The sequence below is a fragment of the Equus asinus genome, chromosome X (assembly GCF_041296235.1).
Source record: "Equus asinus isolate D_3611 breed Donkey chromosome X, EquAss-T2T_v2, whole genome shotgun sequence".
Classification (NCBI taxonomy): Eukaryota; Metazoa; Chordata; class Mammalia; order Perissodactyla; family Equidae; genus Equus; species Equus asinus.
Genome location: NC_091820.1, coordinates 100,323,471 through 100,345,211, shown reverse-complemented (window position 1 = coordinate 100,345,211; position 21,741 = coordinate 100,323,471). Strand labels below are relative to the sequence as shown.

The 21,741-nt window shown below is 35.2% G+C and overlaps 1 protein-coding gene across 1 annotated transcript in view; it reads right to left on the bottom strand.

Annotated features, from left to right (window-relative positions):
- Positions 1–3,086: 3,086 nt before the first annotated feature.
- RADX (RPA1 related single stranded DNA binding protein, X-linked) overlaps positions 3,087–21,741 on the bottom strand; it is a 67,817-nt gene continuing 49,162 nt past the window's right edge. The window contains exons 12-14 of the mRNA XM_014843246.3: positions 19,631–19,921; positions 11,978–12,145; positions 3,087–4,384 (exon numbers count right to left, since the gene is read on the bottom strand). Of these exons, the coding sequence (XP_014698732.1) occupies positions 4,254–4,384; positions 11,978–12,145; positions 19,631–19,921 (590 nt within the window). The 3' untranslated portion in view covers positions 3,087–4,253. The remainder of the gene's footprint in view (positions 4,385–11,977; positions 12,146–19,630; positions 19,922–21,741) is intronic.

The window sequence follows — 21,741 nt, the reverse complement described above, 5'->3', positions numbered from 1 at the left end:
ATAGCGTGGTACTGGTACAAAAACAGGTGCACAGATCAATGGAACAGAATTGAAAGCCCAGAAATAAAACCACACATCTAGGGACAGCTTATCTTTGACAAAGGAGCTGAGGGCCTACAATGGAGAAAAGAAAGTCTCTTCAACAAACGGTGCAGGGAAAACTGGAAAGCCACATGTAAAAGAATGAAAACTGACCATTCTTTTTCACCACTGACAAAAAGAAACTCAAAATGGATCAAAGACCTAAAGCTGAGACCTGAAACCATAAGGCTTCTAGAAGAAAATGTAGGCAGTACACTCTTTGACATCAGTATCAAAAGGATCTTTCCAGACACCATGTCTTCTCAGACAAGGGAAACAATAGAAAGAATAAACAAATGGGACTTCATCAGACTAAAGAGTTTCTTCAAGGCAAGAGAAAACAAGATTGAAACAAAAAAACAACTGGGAAAAAATATTTGCAAGTCATATATCCGACAAAGGGTTAATATCCATAATATATAAAGAAATCACACAACTCAACAACAAAAAATCAAACAACCTGATTCAAAAATGGGCAGGAGACATGAATAGACATTTCTCCAAAGAAGATATATGGATGGCCAATAGGCACATGAAAAGATATTCATCATCTCTGATCATCAGGGAAATGCAAATCAAAACTACACTAAGATATCACCTTACACCCATTAGAATGACAAAAATAACTAAAACAAATAGTAACAAATGTTGGACAGGTTGTGGAGAAAAAGGAATCCTCATACATTGCTGGTGGCAATGCAAACTGGTGCAGCCACTATGGAAAACAGTATGGAGATTCCTTAAAAAATTAAAAATAGAACTACCATATGATCCAGCTATCCCACTACTGGGTATGTATCCAAAGAGCTTGAAGTCAGCAATTCCAAAAGTCCCATGCACCCCTATGTTCATCGCAGCATTATTTACAATAGCCAAGACGTGGAAGCAACCTAAGTGCCCATCAACTGATGATTGGATAAAGAAGATGTGGTATATATACACAATGGAATACTACTCAGCTGTAAAAAAGAACAAAATTGTCCCATTTGCAACAACATGGATGGACCTCGAGGGAATTATGTTAAGTGAAATAAGCCAGATAGAGAAGGACAATCTCTGTGTGACTCCACTCATACGAAAAATTTAAAAATTCAGACAAAGAGAACAGATTAGTGGCTACCGGGGGAAAGGTGGGGTGGGGGGTGGGCACATAGGGTGAAGGGGTGCACTTACAACACGACTGATAAACAATAATGCACAACTGGAATTTCACAAGGTGGTAACCTATCATTAACTCAATAAAAATTAAATGAAAAAAATATAGACTGAACAGGCAACAAATTAGGAAGAAGACTAGCAGTAAAAACTGGGATTAAAAGATTTCAATGTTTATTTTTTTGTTACAATGAGCTGTTATAATTGATAATGTTCTTTATAGAAACATTTAATGTTCTTTACAGAAAATGTTCTTTATAGAAAACGTTTTCAAGAAACACATGAATGTTCTTTATAGAAAACATTTTCAAGAAACACATGAAAATAACACAAAAACATTTTCAGTGTTTTAATAATTATATTAATAGACCAAAAGAATTATAGTACTGGATGGGACCATTATTTTTCAAATTTTACAAACAAGAGAACTAGGGACAAGTAGTTTAAGTGACTTTCCTTAAAGTTCCACAGGGATTTAGGGACAGAGCAGTGACTAGCTTTAAATCCAGTTTTTCAAAATCTACTGTTTATTTCTTTAGTATAAAGGAAAGCAAAAACTTAGGGCCAAAAGTGGCATCAATATAACAATGTAAGAATGAGGGATACAGGGTGGTACGACCTGGACCAAGAGATAAGTTTATATCTGATGTTTCTACTTTGGAGACTTAGACTCAAATATAATCTCAAATAATTGAAATCTTCTGATAATCCCCACATTTTGTTTTACTTATTACTTTTAAACCTTTCCTCCTAAAATTTCTTTACTAAAAATAGTTGATTACCAAAATAAGCCGGACTGAGTAATATATGTTTCACGTCCCATCAATTTACCTGTAAATTCTTCGGTAGCAATGCTTAGGAAAAAAGAAGAAATGAACCTGAAAAAGTAACCAGTGAAACAGCAACCAGCTCGATTATAAACCATATAAATGACTCTAGAATAACAGAATTGGTTATAGTCTATAGTCCATCTTGGCAGAAGGTGTCTAGTTAAAAACATCAAATATTGTTAGTGTCACTGAATAAGGGTTTCAAATTTCTTAAAAGCCCTTTTCTTACTATGAATATAATGAATGCAGGATAATTCCAACAAAAAACTTAAAGCATTTGGCAGAGAGAACACGTGCTCAGATTCTTCCTTTAATAGTTTACAGAAGGATTTCAATGTGTATATCTCATGTGCCATCTACAATGAGAAACTTCAGTGAGAGACTGTGGTCCTCTGGTAGACTATGTAATATTTCATAATTTACTAATTGATTTGTTAATATGAAGGTGACACACAGTAGTATATTTGTGTTGCTTTGGAATGAAGGAACACACATTGTCACTTGAAGACAAGTTCTTCTGATGCTAATTTGCTGTTTTTCTTACGAAACCACCACAGTAGCTATCTAATTTTGCAACAACCGGACATATGGACATAGATGTTTAACTCCAAATTTGGATAGAAATACTACTAGAACATAAATTGGTAGGGAAGTTGTTTTAAAAGATCCTAAATTTTAAAAAACAGTTCTTATTTCTCTTGCAATCTGATCACAGGAATTACACCAGTTGAAGTGTGTAGTTTTGAAATCTCAGGCTGAGGTTTTTAGTCAATAGCTATTTAAGTATTAACTGTTTTGCCTCCACAACATTTATGAGGCACTAAAATTGAATTGCTTTTTAAAGTTTATAATAGCTTAACAAAAACCCCAGATTCCATTTGATAAACAACAGTCTTCAAACCAAATGGAAGAATCATATTGGCTCACTTGCCAAGTAAATGTAGGTCTATCATAGGCCAAAAATATGGATGAAAGACATCAAATACATTCAAAATGACACAGGAGACCAAAAAAGTTATTGTGCTTTAATTTCTTTAATAATATATTCAAAATTTTAATATGAGAAGGGTCACTGTTTTAATTAACATTGAAACACAATTATATAGAATATAAGACTGAACACATTTATGAATAAATTGCAGCATCTGTCTTTAGGTTTGTGAGCTGACACATTTAAAATGTATAACATATGAAGTCACAGAACCATAGGGCTAGAAGGAAACCCCCCAAGTTAATAGCTTAACTACAATCAGATCCATCTTGATACAGAAAACTTTTAACTCATGTGATGGTCATTTTGGCTCATCTAACTAACCCCACAGATGTCAGCCACAGGGCCTTGCAAATGTGGAATGGCCATTTTCAGTTAAAATGAAGTAAAATAGACAACCAGAATTAAATCAATCCCCCTGGTTACTGTTTCATACTTTCAATATGAGCACTTAAAATGTTAATAAGATAAAATTCACTATTTAAACTCACATTACATGTACCCAAAATTACAAATGAATACAGAAAGAATATAAGACATACTGTAGCCTCTGGCTTTCAGATCACACACTGGTCAAAACATTTAGAAATTCAAAGGATGTGAAGTTACAACAGGGAGTGGAAAACCTTAAGACAATTTACCTAAGCACGCTCACTCTACAGCTGACTCAACTAAAGACTAGGGCAACTGGACCACAACAATCCAGGTGTGCTTTTGAAGATGACAGAAACAACCTTGGTTGTGAGAAATGCAGGCTGACCACTCTAGGAGAATTTAATCTTCAAATTGGCAATTAAAATTTCCCATTACAGGAGGGGAATAAAAGTAGAAGAACATTAAACATCTACGAAGTTAATTACTCTTGTAAGTCAGGATGCCCTATGCTGAGGCTTTAGAATAAAAGTACACTTCACAAATAGAACAGTGAACATAAAGCATAACGAGTAAAGATAATAGTCATATAGAAGTAAGGCAAATTTTCTTGACGCACAAAAACTGTTGTGATGACCTTTTCATAATGAATTTAAAATGAAGTGTTAGCGCTAAAGACAAGACAAACATAAAACCATTTAACAACTTTAGAGCTTATGTAATATTCTTGCTGAACAACAGTTACTGAAATTACAAACAAAACGACAGAATATCCTTAAAGCAGTGCCCTCTCTATAATCTGTAGTAATCTCATTTGCTAATTTTTAAGAAATATTCTCTGGTTTATAAATTTTCTGCAAATAGACTTCTACTTTATTGTTACCCAAATTACAGATATCCAAGATACCGACGATGTGCTCTCTATCCAGTTCAGTCACTGCTTTTATAATATCACCTAAAAGTAGAAAGCAGATGGTAAGTATCGTAAAATAGTTAAATATTTACTTGGATTTAGTATCACATAAGCTGAGGTTTTTATTCTTATAATATTAACAATGTCCCTCACCTTCTCCATCTTTCCTCCAATTCATCACACACATTAATCAAAGTTACGTTCGAGTAGCTTTTGCAGATAAAAGTGCACACATCAAACAGATGCTACTAATAATGCCAAGATGTGGCTGGTACGTCAGAGCCATATTTAGTTATTTTTATTTTTTAATTTTTTTAGTGGAGCAAAGTAAATCTACATATTTTCAAAGTCATTTATGTGGTGCCAAATAAACACCTTATTGTTACACTTCAAGTAAGTGCAAATATCAATTTTTCTATTTTGAAATTATTATTTGTAAAATTTACAAGACATAAAGCAAAATACATACATGTAACTGAAGCTTCTTTTAAAGTGTATTTCCTTTGAAACAGCTTTTTATTAACTAACACTTAGCTTTGGATACTCTCAAGAAGCTTTATAAAAAATGGATCAGATGAGTGACATTGCTGAAAATGGCAGAACAGGGAACTCCAGGGGTCTGTCCCTTCACTAAAGCAACTTATAAAGCTGGCAAAAACTCTCAGATCAACTTCTGCAGAAGTCCGGAATTTAGACAAAAACTTAATTAAGGGGAAAGATTAACGAAGAAAGTAGCTGCTGCACTGCGATAGGAGTGTGCTGTGGTGTTTTCAATTGCCAGCCTACTCCCCAGATCAGCAGCAGCCATGAAGACGGCAGCTTGCACTCCTGGTGCAGGCTGCTAGTACCAGAGGGAGCAATGCAGACCTTATTCTCAAAGATGCGGTTGTGTGTTTTGATCTGTCGGGCAGTTTCCTCCAGGACAGATGCAAGGGCTTGCTTTTGTTTCACCTGACTGGAGCATTCCCACAACTGGGATAGCTTTCCCAGTGGCTTTTGTTGAAAGCACATGAAGTCAAAAGCATTGGCCAGAGAAGCCAGGGCGGTTGGGACAAGCAACAGACAGACCAAAAAGCCTGGGGAGGAAAAGGCTGAGAAAAGAGCTATGTGTGGGAATAAGGGCTTTTAAAAGCTCCTGTGCACATCAGGGAATCAAGGAAGGCCACGTGTATGCCTAGTGCTGGATGCATGCTCAGAAAAGGCCAGAGAAAACTCTAATTGTTCACCTCTGGCTGACCATCAGGCTCCACAGAGCAGGTAGTAAAGGCTAAGACAGAGTTGTAGGCAGCCTGGCTAAGCGGTGAAGGCACGCTGCAACACAGATCCAATCTCCAAAAACTGGGAGAGTACTTTTTCTGTTTTTTCCTTTTCTTGGCTCCGGGTGTTTAAAAAAACTCTTTCAAAACACTAAGTGACCACTACTAGGCTAATAGATCACAGGCTTCAGTGGCTACATACGTCAAAGACTTCATTTTAAATTTGAGAAAACTAAAACAATTAGAGGTTAAGTAACTGAAGCAAAGTCACATGGTGATTTTCATCCAGACAGTCTGGCTTCAAGGTATGTGCTCTTAACCTTTTATGCCAGAGTCACGTCTCTACAAAACTGTGTCTAAGAGTCACTTGGTAGATCTAGGTTTTGTGGGACCTGAAGGGTATACTATTTTGGGGCCCTTTTTATGAAAAAGAATACAAACTACAAAAGAATACCAAAAGGGCTTTGGGAAGGACCTAAGCAAGTGAGGGCTCCTCAAGCTTAGGCTCCATGAACTTCACAGTAAATCCACCTCTGCTAGACATGTCACAAAATCTGATGAATGATTTAAAATTCTGCAAGTTCACTAAAGCACAATGAATATAATAACTGCTAGTATTATATAATTTTCTTTTTCTTTGAGTGAGATGGACTTTAATTCAGATGCTTTGGAAAGATTACAAGATCTTCAAATTTGATGCTAAGAGCAGCACCCCAAACCTTAATAGTTCTAATTTCTATCATATATTGACTTTTACAAATAATGACTTACATAGTACCTACAACATAAAGTAGAAGTAAGTTTTCTGTTTATGTGACTCTGCCTACTTGCATAATACTTTAAGCAAATGACAACCACTCTGTGCCTCGATCTGTTCATCTAGTACCTACATCATAGGATGTTGTGAGAATTAAATACAGTAAAGCACTTAGAATGGTGGTTGACACATAGCAAGCACTCCAATACCAGCAACAATCACTTTCTACTTAAGAAAACCTAGAACAAAATTATGTTATTATTTATATCACAAAGGAGTTCTTTAAAAGGGACTATAGATTTTACCTATAAAATGAGCTTCTCTAAAATTCATTTTAAAACTGAATTACAAAAATTGTAAAAATTTTTAGGAACATCACAAATACATCAGGTGAGTGTGACAAAAGCAATGCTATGTTCTCCACTCTACTTCCTCTTCCTGGTCACATGGGAATGCAAAGTGTCCTGACCTCTTTGTAACTAGGTTGTAATCATGTAAGCACGTTCTGGTAAATGAGAATGCAAGTAGGAGTGATTTGTCACTTCCAGTCCAACACAACTGAAAGCCAGTGTCTGCTTTATCTCTTTCTTCCTCTTCCTAGACAACCCTAGAAGCCACTTGTTTTTGCTGGGGTTGCAACAAGATGGAAGCAGGCTGGATTCCTGAATCACTGCAGAAAAGACAGCTAATGACTGATTGCATCAGACTTGACTAGAGCAAAAAATAAACTTTTAGTATGTTAAGTCACTGAGACTTTGGAGTTGCTTTGTAACCACAGCACAGTCCAACTTATCTTGTAATACAGTGTGGTATTCCTGTCTCTGAAAATAATATGGGAAACTTGATTACCTAGAGAATAATAAAATTGTTTTCTTACATGTGTTAAAACCCTCCCGTATCATGTTATGCTTCTGAAATGTTTATCAATGGATAAATTACCTCAATGCTTTCAAAGAGGTGGAAGGCATATACATCCTTGTACTTCATAGGTAAAATGATACCAATTAGGACAACACATCAGTAAAGATTATTCAGTAAATCATTTGGGAAAGATGGCTAACTACTTGGAAAAAAGATAAAGCTGGATCCCTATCTCACTCTCTGTAACAAAATAAATTCCAAATGGATTGAAATTTTAAGTTATAAAGGTGAAGCCATATCAACAACAAAAAAACCAAACAACTTAATTCAAAAATGGGCAAAGGACTTGAATAGACATTTCTCCAAAGAAGATATACAAATGGCTAAGGAGCACATGAAAAAATGCTCAACATCATTCCTAATTAGAGAAATATAAATTAAAACCACAATGAGATATCACTTTAGGATGGCTGTTATCCAAAAAACAGAAAACAACTAGTGTTGGTGGGGATGTGGAGAAATTGGAATCCTCATGCATTGTTGGTGGGAACGTAAAATTGTGGGGCTTCTGTGGAAAATGGTTTGGTGGTTCCTCAAAAAGTTAAATACAGAATTATCATATGACACAGCAATTCTACTCCTAGATATATTCCTAAAAGAAGTGAAAGCAGGGACTCAGATACTTGTACACCAATGTTCCTAGCAGAATTATTCACAATAGCCAAGAGGTAGAAACAACCAAAATGCCCATTAACAGATGAACGGATAAACAAAATGTGGTATATACATAACAATGGAATATTATTCAGGCATAAGAAGGAATAAAATCCTGATACATATTAAAACGTGGATGAACCTTGAAAACGTTATCTCAAGTGAAATAAGCCAGACACAAAAGGACAAATACTGTATGATTCCACTTATATGAGGTAGCTGAATAAGCAAATTCATAGAGACAGACGTAGAATAGAGGTTACCATGAGGTGGGGAAAGGGGGGAAGAAGGAGTTATTGTTTAACATGTACAGAGTTTCTGTCTGGGATGATGAAAAAGTTCTGAAAGTAGATAGTGGTGATGGCTGCACAACATTGTGAATGTACTTAATGTCACTGAATTGCACAATTAAAAATTGTTAAAGTGGTAAATTTTATGTTATGTATATTTTACCACCATAAAAATTATATATGAGTAAAAAAAATGAAGCTATAAAAGTACCAGGGAAAAAAAGTGAATTAAAAAAAGTCTTGGACTGGGTAATGCCTTTCTGAGTATGACATAAAAACAGTAGACACAAACCCAAAGACTGCTGTATTTGAGTATAGTCATGTGTCACTTAATAACAGGGATACGTTCTGAGAAATGTGTTGTTAGGCGATTTTGTTCTGCAAACATCACAAAGTATACTTACACAAACCTAGATGGTATAGCCTACTACACACTTGGGCTATCTGGTACTAATCTTATGGGACCACCATTGTATATATGACCCCTCATTGACCAAAATGTCATTATGTGGCACATGACTGTATATAAAAATAAAATTACTTAAAATACAAAACAAGCCTCCTATTGAATAAGTGTCAAACTGGGTAAAAGTATTTTCAACACGTGATAAAGGGTTAATTTCTTTAATATCCAAAGAGAGCTTACAAATTAATAAGAAAAAGAACACTCATAGAAAAATGTAAAAAGTAAAACTAGCATAGAAAGTTCTAGAAAGTTCACAGAAAGAAAAAATATAAATGGCCAACAAAAATACAAAGATGTTCAAGCTTAAAAAATTAAGAAATACAAGTAGAAATAATGATATAATACTTTTTTGCCTATCAGTCTGTCAGAGATTAACGTGACCAATAATACCTAGCATTTCTAAGGGTGTGAGTAAAGTGGCATTCTTGCTTTTGGTTAAAGTGCAAACTGGTGTAATGTTTTTGGAGGACAATTTGACAATATCTACTGAAATTTTAAACACATCTTTTGAGTGAGTGACTTGTCTTCTAGAATTCATCTTACAGATGTATTTGCATAACTGCACTATATGTAAGTGTATATATATATATAGTGTATATATATACACACTATAAGTGCACTTATATATACACTGTAAGTGTATATATATACATATATGTGTGTATATATACACAATATAAGTGCACTATATGTAAGTGTGTATATATATATATACACACACACATATACATAGTCATGCACTTCATAACAACATTTTTGTCAACGATGGACTGCATATATGACGGTGGTCCCATAAGATTAGTACCATATAGCCTAGGTGTGTAGTAGGCTATACCACCTAGGTTTGCGTAAATACACTCTATGATGTTCACACAATGATGAAATCGCCTAACGACACATTTCTCAGAATGTATCCCCATCACTAAGTGACACGTGACTGTGTGTGTGTGTACACACACACATACAAAGAGATATTCATTGCAGTACTGTTTGCTAATAGTGAAAACATTTGGATACAATCTAAATGTCTGCCAGTAGAGTACTGATTAAGTAAATTTTCTTACATCCACACAGTGGAATATTTGTAGTTACTAAAATGACTGAGGTAGCTGTCTATACACTAATACGAAAGATATCTAAGATGCGCTGTCAAAAGGAAAAAGCTGGCTATGGAACTATATGTTTACTACAATTCCATTTACGTGTATTCCTTAAGACTCTGTGTGCATGTGTGTGTGTGAGAGAGAGAATATATACTGTTCTATGCAAAAATAATTTCTTAAAGGATTCAAAGAACACTGCTTATCTCCGGAAAGTGGGTAAGTGGGCTGGTGGAAGGGGCTGGACCTGGGAAGGCAGGGAGGGAACTTTCACTTTTACTCTAAACCTTTCTGTACTGTTTGAATTTTTTAATTATGAACATGTATAGCTTTTGTAACAAAAAATAAACTAGCTCATAAAAATTGTTTAAAAGATGACACTAATGTTATACTATGAGCCGCTCCATTACATCATTCTGTGCCTATTTTTCTCTTTCAGTGTGGAATCATGGAAGGAATGGATAAGTTTTAAATCAGACAGATCTGGGTTCAAATCCTAGCTATTACCCATGCTGATGAATGTCTCTGATTTTCAGTCTAGTCATCTATAAATAGGAGATAGTAATGTTCACCTTGCAAGGCTCTTATTAGGATTAGTTGTAACTTATGTAAAATGCCCAGGCACAGTGCTTGGCACAGAGCTAAATGGACACTATTACTGTTAATAATGCTCTGTCATGGAAAACACAGTATTCCACTCAAAATAAATCACCTTGCTTTTGATTATCACATCACTCTTCTCGTCTCGTGATTATTGCCCTTCATGTCCCAAATATTAACTGTTTTGGCAGAATGGCATCAGGTATTTTCACGTGACCATGTTAATGACTGCTGGAAGAATATTGGCACTAGCAACTAGTAGGTAGCTGATAATTTTGCCTTGACATTTTATTTCAATAACACATAAATATAGAAGAAGAAACGTGACAGAAGTGGATATTGTATGAACAAGACAGGGATGCACAGATATTGAAACTACATATTAGGGTACTAATTAAGAAATCTGGAATTTCTGGAAGTCTAAGGAGCAGCAATGTGGGAAGTAATACTGCAAGTCAACTAACATATCATCTCTAAAATGGACTGTGGGAAAAATTAAAAAACTCAACTCTTATAAGATACTCAAGTTCAGTTTGCAGTAACCATTACTGCCAAAAGTAAGTTAATCAGGCACAGCTCATAAGACTTGTTTAAAACAACGTACACTCAAGAGTTTCATCATCTTAGAAAGACCCACCACAAAATCCCAAGATAATAAAGGCTTTCTTAAAAGCTCTTTTAAATGTAATATCCTTATAAGCTTGATGAAAACTGCTAGAAACCTTACCACATGCTTAGGAAATAGAAATGACAACAGAAAATGAAAAGGATAAGTATAATTGGACACAATTTTATAGGGAGATAGAAATAATTCAAAGTTTGGTATATTACATAGCAGCCTCAACAGTCAGTTGGTTGAAGGATTTCACTATTGGGATGACATACACTCTTAGCAGTCCTCAAGGAATTTCTTTTTTTTTTATTATTTTTTTTTTATAAAGATTTTATTTTTTCCTTTTTCTCCCCAAAGCCCCCCAGTACATAGTTGTGTATTCTTCGTTGTGGGTTCCTCTAGTTGTGGTATGTGGGACGCTGCCTCAGCGTGGTCTGATGAGCAGTGCCATGTCCGCGCCCAGGATTCAAACCGACGAAACACTGGGCCGCCTGCAGCGGAGCGCGCGAACTTAACCACTCGGCCACGGGGGCCAGCCCCCTCAAGGAATTTCTTGCATAGCACTTGAATAACTAAACATTTATGAGAAAACGATTGTACTGTACCATACTACGGAGATATTAAAATTACCGGCAATTATAAGGTGAAAGGACAAATTGCCCCACCTGAGTTAAAAGGAGAGAAGAGTAGAATTGCACTGCTCCATGTGCATACCACTTAGATCTAAGGTATACTTATGTTTAGAATTATATTATAAGAGAAAATTCTTAATGCCTGCCTGGAACAGAAACCATTAATCTATTCAGTTTTATTTAAAAATATATTCTCACTTGTAAGTCTTGGGCTACATGTAAATAACCCTTTAAACTATATTAAATGTTAAGGCTAGAACTGTTTATATAATAACGCCTTAAGATTAGGACTGTTTACGATATTAATTTTATTTTCTGAATGAAAAGAATACAGAGACGATCTTACCTGCAAGTGCTCTTGGACGTAGCACTCTGTCACTGTCAGCTGTCTCCTGTGGATACACACAGCTGTAATTCATGCAGGTTAATAATGTGTCTATTTCAGATGTTCGGATATCTTCCGGACAATACATGGGCAGGAATGCAACATCCATTGCTATCTCGTGGTTCAGACCTGTTATAGAAAAATCACAGCTTATTAAAAGCTCACTGGGTTAGTACACAGTGCTAATGAGGCCAAGTTTGCTGCTCTGATCCTAACATGTGCCAAATAACCTCCCACCTGTAAAAAACTAGTGTTTCAAAACTGCAGACTAAAGCCTTAGCTGTACAAACATTTATGAATACAGGCTATTAGTCGAAAGAGGAGCTATTTCAGTGCAGTCTATCACCACTGCTGAAAATAAAATCTAAAATGTTTTCCCTACTGATGAAAGGTCGAAATCTTAATATCCAGAGGACAGCCTGGTCACATAAATAAAGACATGTAGAGTGTTTTCTTGGTCATTTATGACAGGTGCCATTATAGAATAAGAGAATTCAGAGATAACTATTGGTTCCCTTACTGCCATTTGGACTTAAGGATATATGACTCAAGCAAGGCCAGGGATGGGAGTAACTAGGTCCCATCTGTCCTCAAATATACAAGACAAGCGTCAATCATTCACTATTAGGGCTATAAAAGGTTGCAGTAGAAAAGGGGCTATGGGAGAACAACCAAAGTGAATCCTGACCTGTGACTGTTATCTTTTTACGTGGGTCAATGTCATTTATAGCAAATAAAAAAAGACTTCCTAGTTGCAAGGGTTTGAGCTGGGTACTAAAGGATGAGTAGCATCTAAATCAACAGAGAGGAGGGTATTTCAGGCAGAGCAGGGAGTAGCCAAAAGTATTGACCAAAGGAAGGGGCCCATCTTGGCTGAAGCAAGGGTAAACACACAGAGCACAGCTTTAAAACTCTATGAATTCCACCCAGTTAGCCTGATATTTAGTCACTGAGTTCCATAGATTCTATGACCTTAATATCTTTCCTATAAATCACTAAAGAGATTCTTAAGTACTGAGTATGGGCCAATGATAGGTAAACAAAGTCCTTTCTGTTAAGCTGATCCAGAAATGCAAGTCCCTTTTTTGCTTTTTATGGGCAAATGACATTAAATTCCTTAGCTTTAATGTAACATACAACTAAGGGCTACTTACAGCTTTTTAAGGATTACTAAAATTTAGTATTCATAAACTAAAATAGTCATGATATCTGGAATTTACTAAGGATTCCAATTCAGTATTATAACAAGTGTAGCTATCCCCTAAATCTTAGCAATACTGCAAGCGTCATGTGACTGTGCACAAGCTGGTATCTTGTTTCCTTGCTTTTAAGACTAAATTTAACTCTAAGATATACCATCAAATTAATAAGTTTTTTCATAAAAAGGAAACACTCCATTAAGTGTACCCATTCACCATAAATGCATTACAACTTGCAAATGTAAAAAAGAAGTATGTCTTAGAATTGAGAAAATAGCAGAAGTTGCAAATCCTGATATTTCCAGGAAGGTAGCTTTATTATCAGTGTGTCATTGATACTATTTTGAGTTGTTTTCTAAATTATAAAATACTGTGAGTTTAGATACAACATTATTAATAAAATTTGTCATGAGTTGTTTGGTTAAAACTAGAGTTCAGAGTGCAAATGTATAAACAGGCCTCTGTACTTGCTGTTCCTGTGCCTAGAATGTTCTTTCCCCAGATAACTACATGGGTTTGCTCATTCACCTCCATAAGGTTTCTGGGGAAATGTTACTTTCTCAGGGAGATGTCCCGTGACCACGCTATTTAAAATTTAACCCTTTCCTCCTACATCTAACCCCTTTTTTCTAGCACTTATCACCATCTCACTCTAGTAGATGCTCTTTTATCTGTTGTGTCCACTCATGTAACCTTAGCACCCAGAACAGTGCTGGGCACATATTAGGTGCTCAGTAAATATTGGTTAAATTGAGCAAATTAATGTACATTTGTGTATTTTTTACCTATAATTTTCAAATACTAGACTTTAAGACATTTGTGCATTTAGTGTTCAAATATGAATTCATCCATATTCCCATTATTAAAAGAGATGAACACAAATATCTTCCCCACAATGTGCACATATAATGCACTTCAATGGTGATTTACTGTTTAAGTGTGACTGAAATAACTTACAACATACTAACTATGTAAGTGTAATAATATATCTGGACAATATTCAAAATTATAGGAAAATATAAAATCAAACAAACTCATATTTCTCTTTTGTAAAGTGTACTATATGCAAATTATATACCTTCTTCCTCAATTATTTGTTATCACTGAGTTTCTTCTCCACTGAAAAGTGTGTGTTTGTGTGTATGTGTTACGGAGGAGGGCGATTTGTAACCCCAGCACCTAGCATAGTGCTCGTCATATACTATATTTTACCAAATCTAAGATGCATTGATTTTAAGATGATTATTATTTCATATACCACTAAGAAAGAAAAATGTTACCAACTAAACAATGGCAGGACATCAGTTATAAGATGCATACCGATTTTCAAAGATGTTAAAATATGGGAAAAAAGTGTGTCTTACACTGATGAAATCTGATAGTAAGTACTTCAGGTTTAATGACTAAGTTATTTTCATTACGCAGAGGGATAAAGGACAGAATTAAGGAGTGACAACAGTGATCTAGCTCTGGAACTCATATATTCCAGTGTCCTGCAATATCTTGAGGATGTGAGGGAACCAGCGGAGGACCCAACGGTGAGGAAACCCAGTGCTATTCAGCTAGTGGGTCCAGTGGGCTTCAACAAGGAAGGAGGCACACCTCTGGGGTACAAATAATTGGACCTGAGCCCTCAGGCTAGTACCAAGGAGGGAAGGAGTTACATTGGTCTGCTTGGTTGCTTTAATAGGGGAAAACAATCAAGATAAGTAAAACCCTATCTATTATTTCAATATAACTGTAGCATATTAGTTTGATGTTATAATTAAAGCTATTAAAATTTTAAAATTATCATTTAAACGTATTTTGCAGAAAAGGAAAAGAACCATATGAAAAATTTTTGACAAAATATCTTTTGACAAAAAATCTAGAAAAGATTATTTTAACAGCTCTCCTTAAATCATATCCACTGTTACTGGGGTTTGCATCTCTTAACTTCCAAGAGACCAAGAAATGGCCTTTAAAGGTTTACAAAAAGCTAGCTGAATTATGTTCCTTATTGTCTAAGTCAAATGCAAATTGAAGAGAGGACTCTTAAGCTTTGATTGATTCACTGGATTTTCATAGGTAACTAAATTAGTGTTAGTGGAACCACTAATATACCATCTACAAGTCCAATCAAGCTTTTGAAAAGTGTCTTCTTATACTTAAGGTGAGAAATAATTTTCAAAATTTGGAGAGACTGACAAATAAACGTTAAACTTTGTACTTGGACTAAAAGCACTGAAAATTTAGTTTGTTACTTCATCTCAATATCTTCTAAGTGTGTGTTATTACATAGTGGGCAATGGGCTGAGGTTTTAGGGCTTACTAATACTATCAATTTATTCGAGGCAAGTGAGATGGCATAGCAAGGATTTTGACACAAGACTCAGTACTTCTGGGGTAGGTTTCTGATATTGCTATGTACTAGCTGGTTGTTGGGAGCCATTAGAACCAAGGGAAGGAAGATTAATAATTCTTTTCAACGCTCTCAATAATGATTCACCCTAGACCAGTCAGAGCTAATGACCAAGTAACAGGGTTGTGGTCTGAATAAGCTTTCTCCCAGAATGAGACACTTCAAAATTTCTAGGTCCTCCAGAGATCAGCAAGGTACTCTAGAGGGATAATAAACCACTAGAAGATAGCATCAATCTAGGTTGGACAATCTTTGTGCCTGAAGAACTTTAAACGTCATATAGATTTATTGTCTGGGTTGGTTTCGGCAGTCTTATCTAAAAACAGGTCTAGAACAAGGGTCAGAAAGCTATGACTTAGGGGTTAACTCAAGCCTGCACTTGGTTTTACACAACCCATGAGTTAAGAATGGTTTTTACATTTCAAATGGTTGAAAAAATCAAAAGAAGAGTAATATTTTGTGACATGTGAAAATTATATGCAATTCAAATTTCAGTGTCCATAAATAAAGTTTTATTCAAACACAGCCATGCACATTGATTTACACATAGTCTATGGCTGCTTTTACATTAAAACAGAAGAGCTGAATACTTGGGACAGAAACCGCATGACCTGCAAAGCCTCAGACATTTACTACTTGGCCCTTTACAGAACAAGTTTGCCCCCTTTTACGGGACACACATAAAGTCATTTTCAGTGTGTGTTAGAAACTGACACACATATAGTCAATTTCACTATCTTTTAACAAATAGTACATTAATAAGAGATTTAGTCCTTTCTTCTGAGTTCACTGCTCATGCCATACTTAAAATGTATAGGCTATTTGTCTGGTCTCATAATACAACTTGGGTTCACTCTTTCACGAAAGATATGAAAAATTCACCACTTTCACATCTGATATTAAGTTCTCATCTTAACCAAAATCAGAGAATATCTATACTTCAACTACTATTAAGAGAGCAGTAGTTTTCAACCTTTATTCTACTACTGCATACCTGACAGGATGCATTCTTGCCAGTGGCTCTGTGAGGCAGTAAGTCTCCCTTAGGAAGGGCAGGGAGACCAAACAGACTGCTTCTCTAGAGTGTACCAGAATCCTGTGGAGTGTGGGCAGGTCTCTTTCGATGATTTTTATGGGATAACCTCTCCCACTAAAGGTCTACAAGAATCACTGATCCCACTACCACTTGTCCTACTTCTTTGGATTTTATCTCTGTATTAAGTTAAACCATGAGAGAGCTAAGTACATGGATTATATAATAATAATAAAGGCAAAGATATATTCCTTTATGGAAATGCCTTACTAAGATCCGACTAATGATTATACTGATTATATATATTACAAGGTTGATGCAAGAATCAACTATCTGAAGAGCATTTCCATATCTTTATAAAAGAGAACTGTAGTTGAAGATAATCCATTTATTATTCTGTGATATTTATACAATAACTTCATATAGTAAGTTTAGACTTGACTTTCATTAGAGGAAAAAAATAACAGGGTTCCTATATATGAGTGTTTGTTTTCTCTATAATAGAAGATATGCTTAGAGACTCAGGAGACATAATTTCTAATCACGGCCTGGCTTCTACTTAACCAGGATAGGACTGGAAGATATCCAAGTTTCTTTTAAGTCTAAAATATCTCATCAGGAAAAATCTCCTTTCTCCCACCCTGCCAGAAAGCTCACAGAAAATTACTGCCAAATGACAGTAATTTGGTTATTTGCAAGTACCTAGTAACACCTACTTTTTCTGTTTCCTTTCAAATATTCTGTTTTGAGATACACAGATGGCCAACAGAAAAACGAACGATGCTCAACATCGCTAATTATTAGAGAAATGCAAACCAAAACTACAATGAGACGTCACTTTACATCAGTCAGAACGGCTATAATTACCAAGACAAAAAATAACAAATGTTGGAGAGGATGTGGAGAAAAGGGAACCCTTATACACTGCTGGTGGGAATGCAAACTGGTGCAGCCACTATGGAAAACAGTATGGAGAGTTCTCAAGAAATTAAAAATAGAAATACCATATGATCCAGCTATCCCACTACTGGATATTTATCTGAAGAATTTGAAATCAATGATCCAAAGAGATTTATGCACCCCTATGTTCACTGCAGCATTATTCACAATAGCCAAGATGTGGAAGCAACCCAAGTGCCCATCAACTAATGAATGGCTAAAGATGTGGTATATATACACAATGGAGTACTACTCAGCCATAAAAAAGACAAAATCGTCCCATTTGCAACAACATGGATGGAGCTTGAGAGTATGTTAAGTGAAATAAGCCAGACAGAGAAAGAGAAATACTTCATGATTTCACTCATATGTGGAAGATAACAAATACATGGATAAAGAGAACAGATTAGTGGTTACCAGAGGGAAAGGGGGTTGGGGGGGGTGGACAAAAGGGATAAAGGGACACATATGTGTGGTGATGGATAAAAATTAGGACCACTGAGGGTGAACACGATGAAGTGTATTCAGGAATTGATAAACAATAACGTACACCCGAAATTACACAATGTTATAAACTATTATAATCTCAATAAAATTACTTGAGGGGAAAAAAGTTCTGTTTTGTTTTATCCATACGTGGCTTTTTTTTCACTTTTTAAATCCCTGTAAACCACCTTAAGTCCTTGAAAACACGTAGGATATGAAATAACACAATTCTAACATGGATTAGAGCTGGTTGGGCAGAATGATGAATTTGCCTTCTCATTTGATTCTTACTTTTAGGTGATTCATAGCTAAAGCTACAAAGCTTTACAATTACTTGTAAGACAGCTGAGATGTTCACTGGATCAGTAACATGTTAAAAAGAAGAAAAATATTCAATTTCTACGTTTCCAGATGAACTCACGATTTCCATGGTTACTTTTTATGATATGTGGGAAATCTTTGCTATAATTTTTGTGTCCTAGATATACAACTAAGACTGATAAACTACTCAAAGAGACCAAGGAATGCAGTCTAGAAGCATTTGAAACCTGGGTCTGAGATTGTCTAACAGGATCAGTGGAAATTCATGCTTTTCATATATTGTACACATGTACACAATCACATGTATGTACATATGTATGTGTGGGAAGGTAGGGAAGAGGGAATGGGAGAGAGTAAAGGGGGGAAAGGAATCTTGATGAAGGTCGAGGCAATTCATTCCAGTAGTATAGATGTAAAAATCTATTAACTGCATTTTTTGAGGCATTAATTTGCTAATGATTTTTCTACATTCTTTCATTTTAAAGTAACAAGACCTTCCTTTAAAACACAAATACAAACAACTTTTCTTTGACTCTGAGAGTAGTTCATTTTGCCTAAGATTTTATTTTAGAATTTTTTGTATACATTTTTCCTTCATTAGAAACAAACAAAAATAAATATAAGCTTAAAAATGTACTGACTCCTTTAAATATCTGTAAGTTCTATAGTTACTTCTCAATTTTGAACAACCTGAGGAAAAACAAGCTTATTTTCCTTTATCAGACACGGGAAGTTTTTCCAATAGCTTCTTTCTGCTCAACCTGAGTTACTAGAGAATTTTATTTTCTTTAGGGGCTAAACAGACCTCTGTTCATAGGAGCTTCTCTCGATTAGTACTCCTTTTTCTTTAACCTATATTTTACCCTTTAATGATTCAGATGCACTGAGAAAGAGGCAGATAATATGGGCAAGGAAATGGTGGCTAAAGGAGAAATCATTTTTAGTTAGATAGTCAGGGATGAGGAAAGTTCCCACGGTTCCCATTGGTTCCCATTCTTCTCTCCCCAAATACTTTCTAAGGACTTGCCAATGTTAACATTAAAAGGCCAGAATTAGAGCTTAATGTATTCCAGAATTAGTGCTCCACTCCTTTGGTTTAAGCCAAACAGGAGCTCTCCTTGGGCTTAAATTTTTTTTGGGGGGGGCGGGGTGCTTAGTTTTTTGAAGCAAAATAGTATCATCTATATTTAAAATGTTAAATTAATAACATTCAAAGAGAAGAACAGTTGACTCACCTAGGATGGTTACTTCAAAATGCCCAAGGCTTCGGGCGCTCTTAAAATTATCAAGTTTTGGGGGCCTTCCTTCTGGTGGCACGTATTTTGCAGGCTGAGAATTATACTGCTCAGTAAGAAACTTTTTGTGTTCAAAACTAAATTTCCGTGGAATGCTTTCAGGATAAACATGGCTGTAATACTGATGATCTATTAAGTCAAACTTTTTCTCTCTCCACAGTGGACTTTCCCACCTATCACTTATAGTTTTTCTGGCTTTCCCAATGACACGAGCAGTTACGTATTCTTGACCTGTTGAAGACACAATGAGATAGACACAATTACTATAAACTAACCAAATCAAGTCATTCACTACAAAAAAGTATAGACTAATGAGGAATAGTTTAATTAAATTTAAATTCAAACAACTATAAAATGTAAATTAAATGTCCAGATAATTCTAATTAAAGTGAGGAAAGAACTAAATTCACTCTCAAAATAAACTTTTACTCCAAAATATTAAAAAGTGATATTATTTTCTCTGTTGCTGGAATTATGGAGATTTCTAACTATTTTCTTTATACTTCTTTCTGTCTTTTCCAAATGCTTTTAAGTAAATATATATTCCTTGTATATTCAGTGACAAATTCAAGTTATGTCAAATTCATCAGAATAACAACCTTTAGAGATGGGCCCATCACTCACTATTGGTGGAATTTAAGCTTCAAATAAAATTTTGTTAATCTTTGCTAAAAGTAGCCTGAAGAAATACATAATACAATCTTTTTCTTGGATATAACTCTCTTTCAAAGGGACCACTTATCTGTTATTTATGATACTCCTTTCAGATATAAATGACATATGGAAAACAAAGAGAGAACTTAATTGAGATGAAACAGCACTTCAATTCTTGATTGTTCTCTATCATCAAGTCAATTTATCATTTATGTACAATTTACCTAACACAGTTTCTAAGGCAGAATATAATTCTCCCCTACACATGATGACATTCATTCAACAAATAATTATTTAGCACCTATTATGTACCAGATACTCTGCTAAAGAATTTGGTAAAATAACATTTTAATTAAATAATACATTCTAGTAACTGAAGACATAGGGTCGAATCAGAAAAAATAGATTTTGGAACAAGACTCTCACGTTGTCAGTTCTGCTAGCTGAGGCAAGCCGACAGCAACTCTGTTCCAGAGTTTACCAAGATTGCTGAATTGGTTCCTTGCAGGCTGCTTATGCCTTGGTGTAAAAAACCTTGCTGAAGCAGAAAGGAGCTTCAACAGCAAGGTTTCAGTGTGGTTAATATACTACTTCTGCTTTTCAAACTTTATTCCACATTCCCAGACTACTTTCTTGGTTTCTTAAACCTAGCCAGAGACTTATTGAAAATTTATTATGAAGTAAAATACTAGAGTGAGCTGTAAGAGAAGATGAAGAAGCTGAACACATACTTCTTAGTCACCAAGAATTCAAAATACTGCAGTATTACAAAAGAGTTTTTTTTAAACTCAAAATTCAGTTGATGAACACACTTAACTGCCTCTAACAATGCTTGATAACAAAAAGGATAAAAAAATCAATCACATGTGAAAAGGAAAGGAATCAATCAAAGCCAAGAGAAAAACTCAAAGATAATAGGACTAAACTGAGGATTGGGCAATGATTTAATCTTTTTTATCTTCCCTCCCCAAACTAATAAAAGTACATAATTAGAACAGCAGTAACTAGCTATTATAATGATCCAAGTTATATTGAGTATTCCTGACTGATTTGTTCTAAAATATAGCATGCAAAGAACAAATTATAGGCTATTCCAATTTTTAAAAATTAAGTAATTATATCTACCTTATAGAAAAAAAATCCTATGAGTGACTCTGTCAGGAATAAGTCAGAATATTTTCTATGCCTGTTTTCTTATTCAAGTGGTAATATTAAGAAGTGGCAAAGTATAAAGGTATGTGAAAAATTCTGCTTTGTTTTTTAATTTAGTAACTTGGGACTGTAATTACCTACCCCAATTATATGTCCCTATTTAATATAAATGGGTATGAATTCAATACGAGAGATATTGGCAGTCACTGGTTGTGCATAGCAAGACTGCAGAGGGAATAATTAGG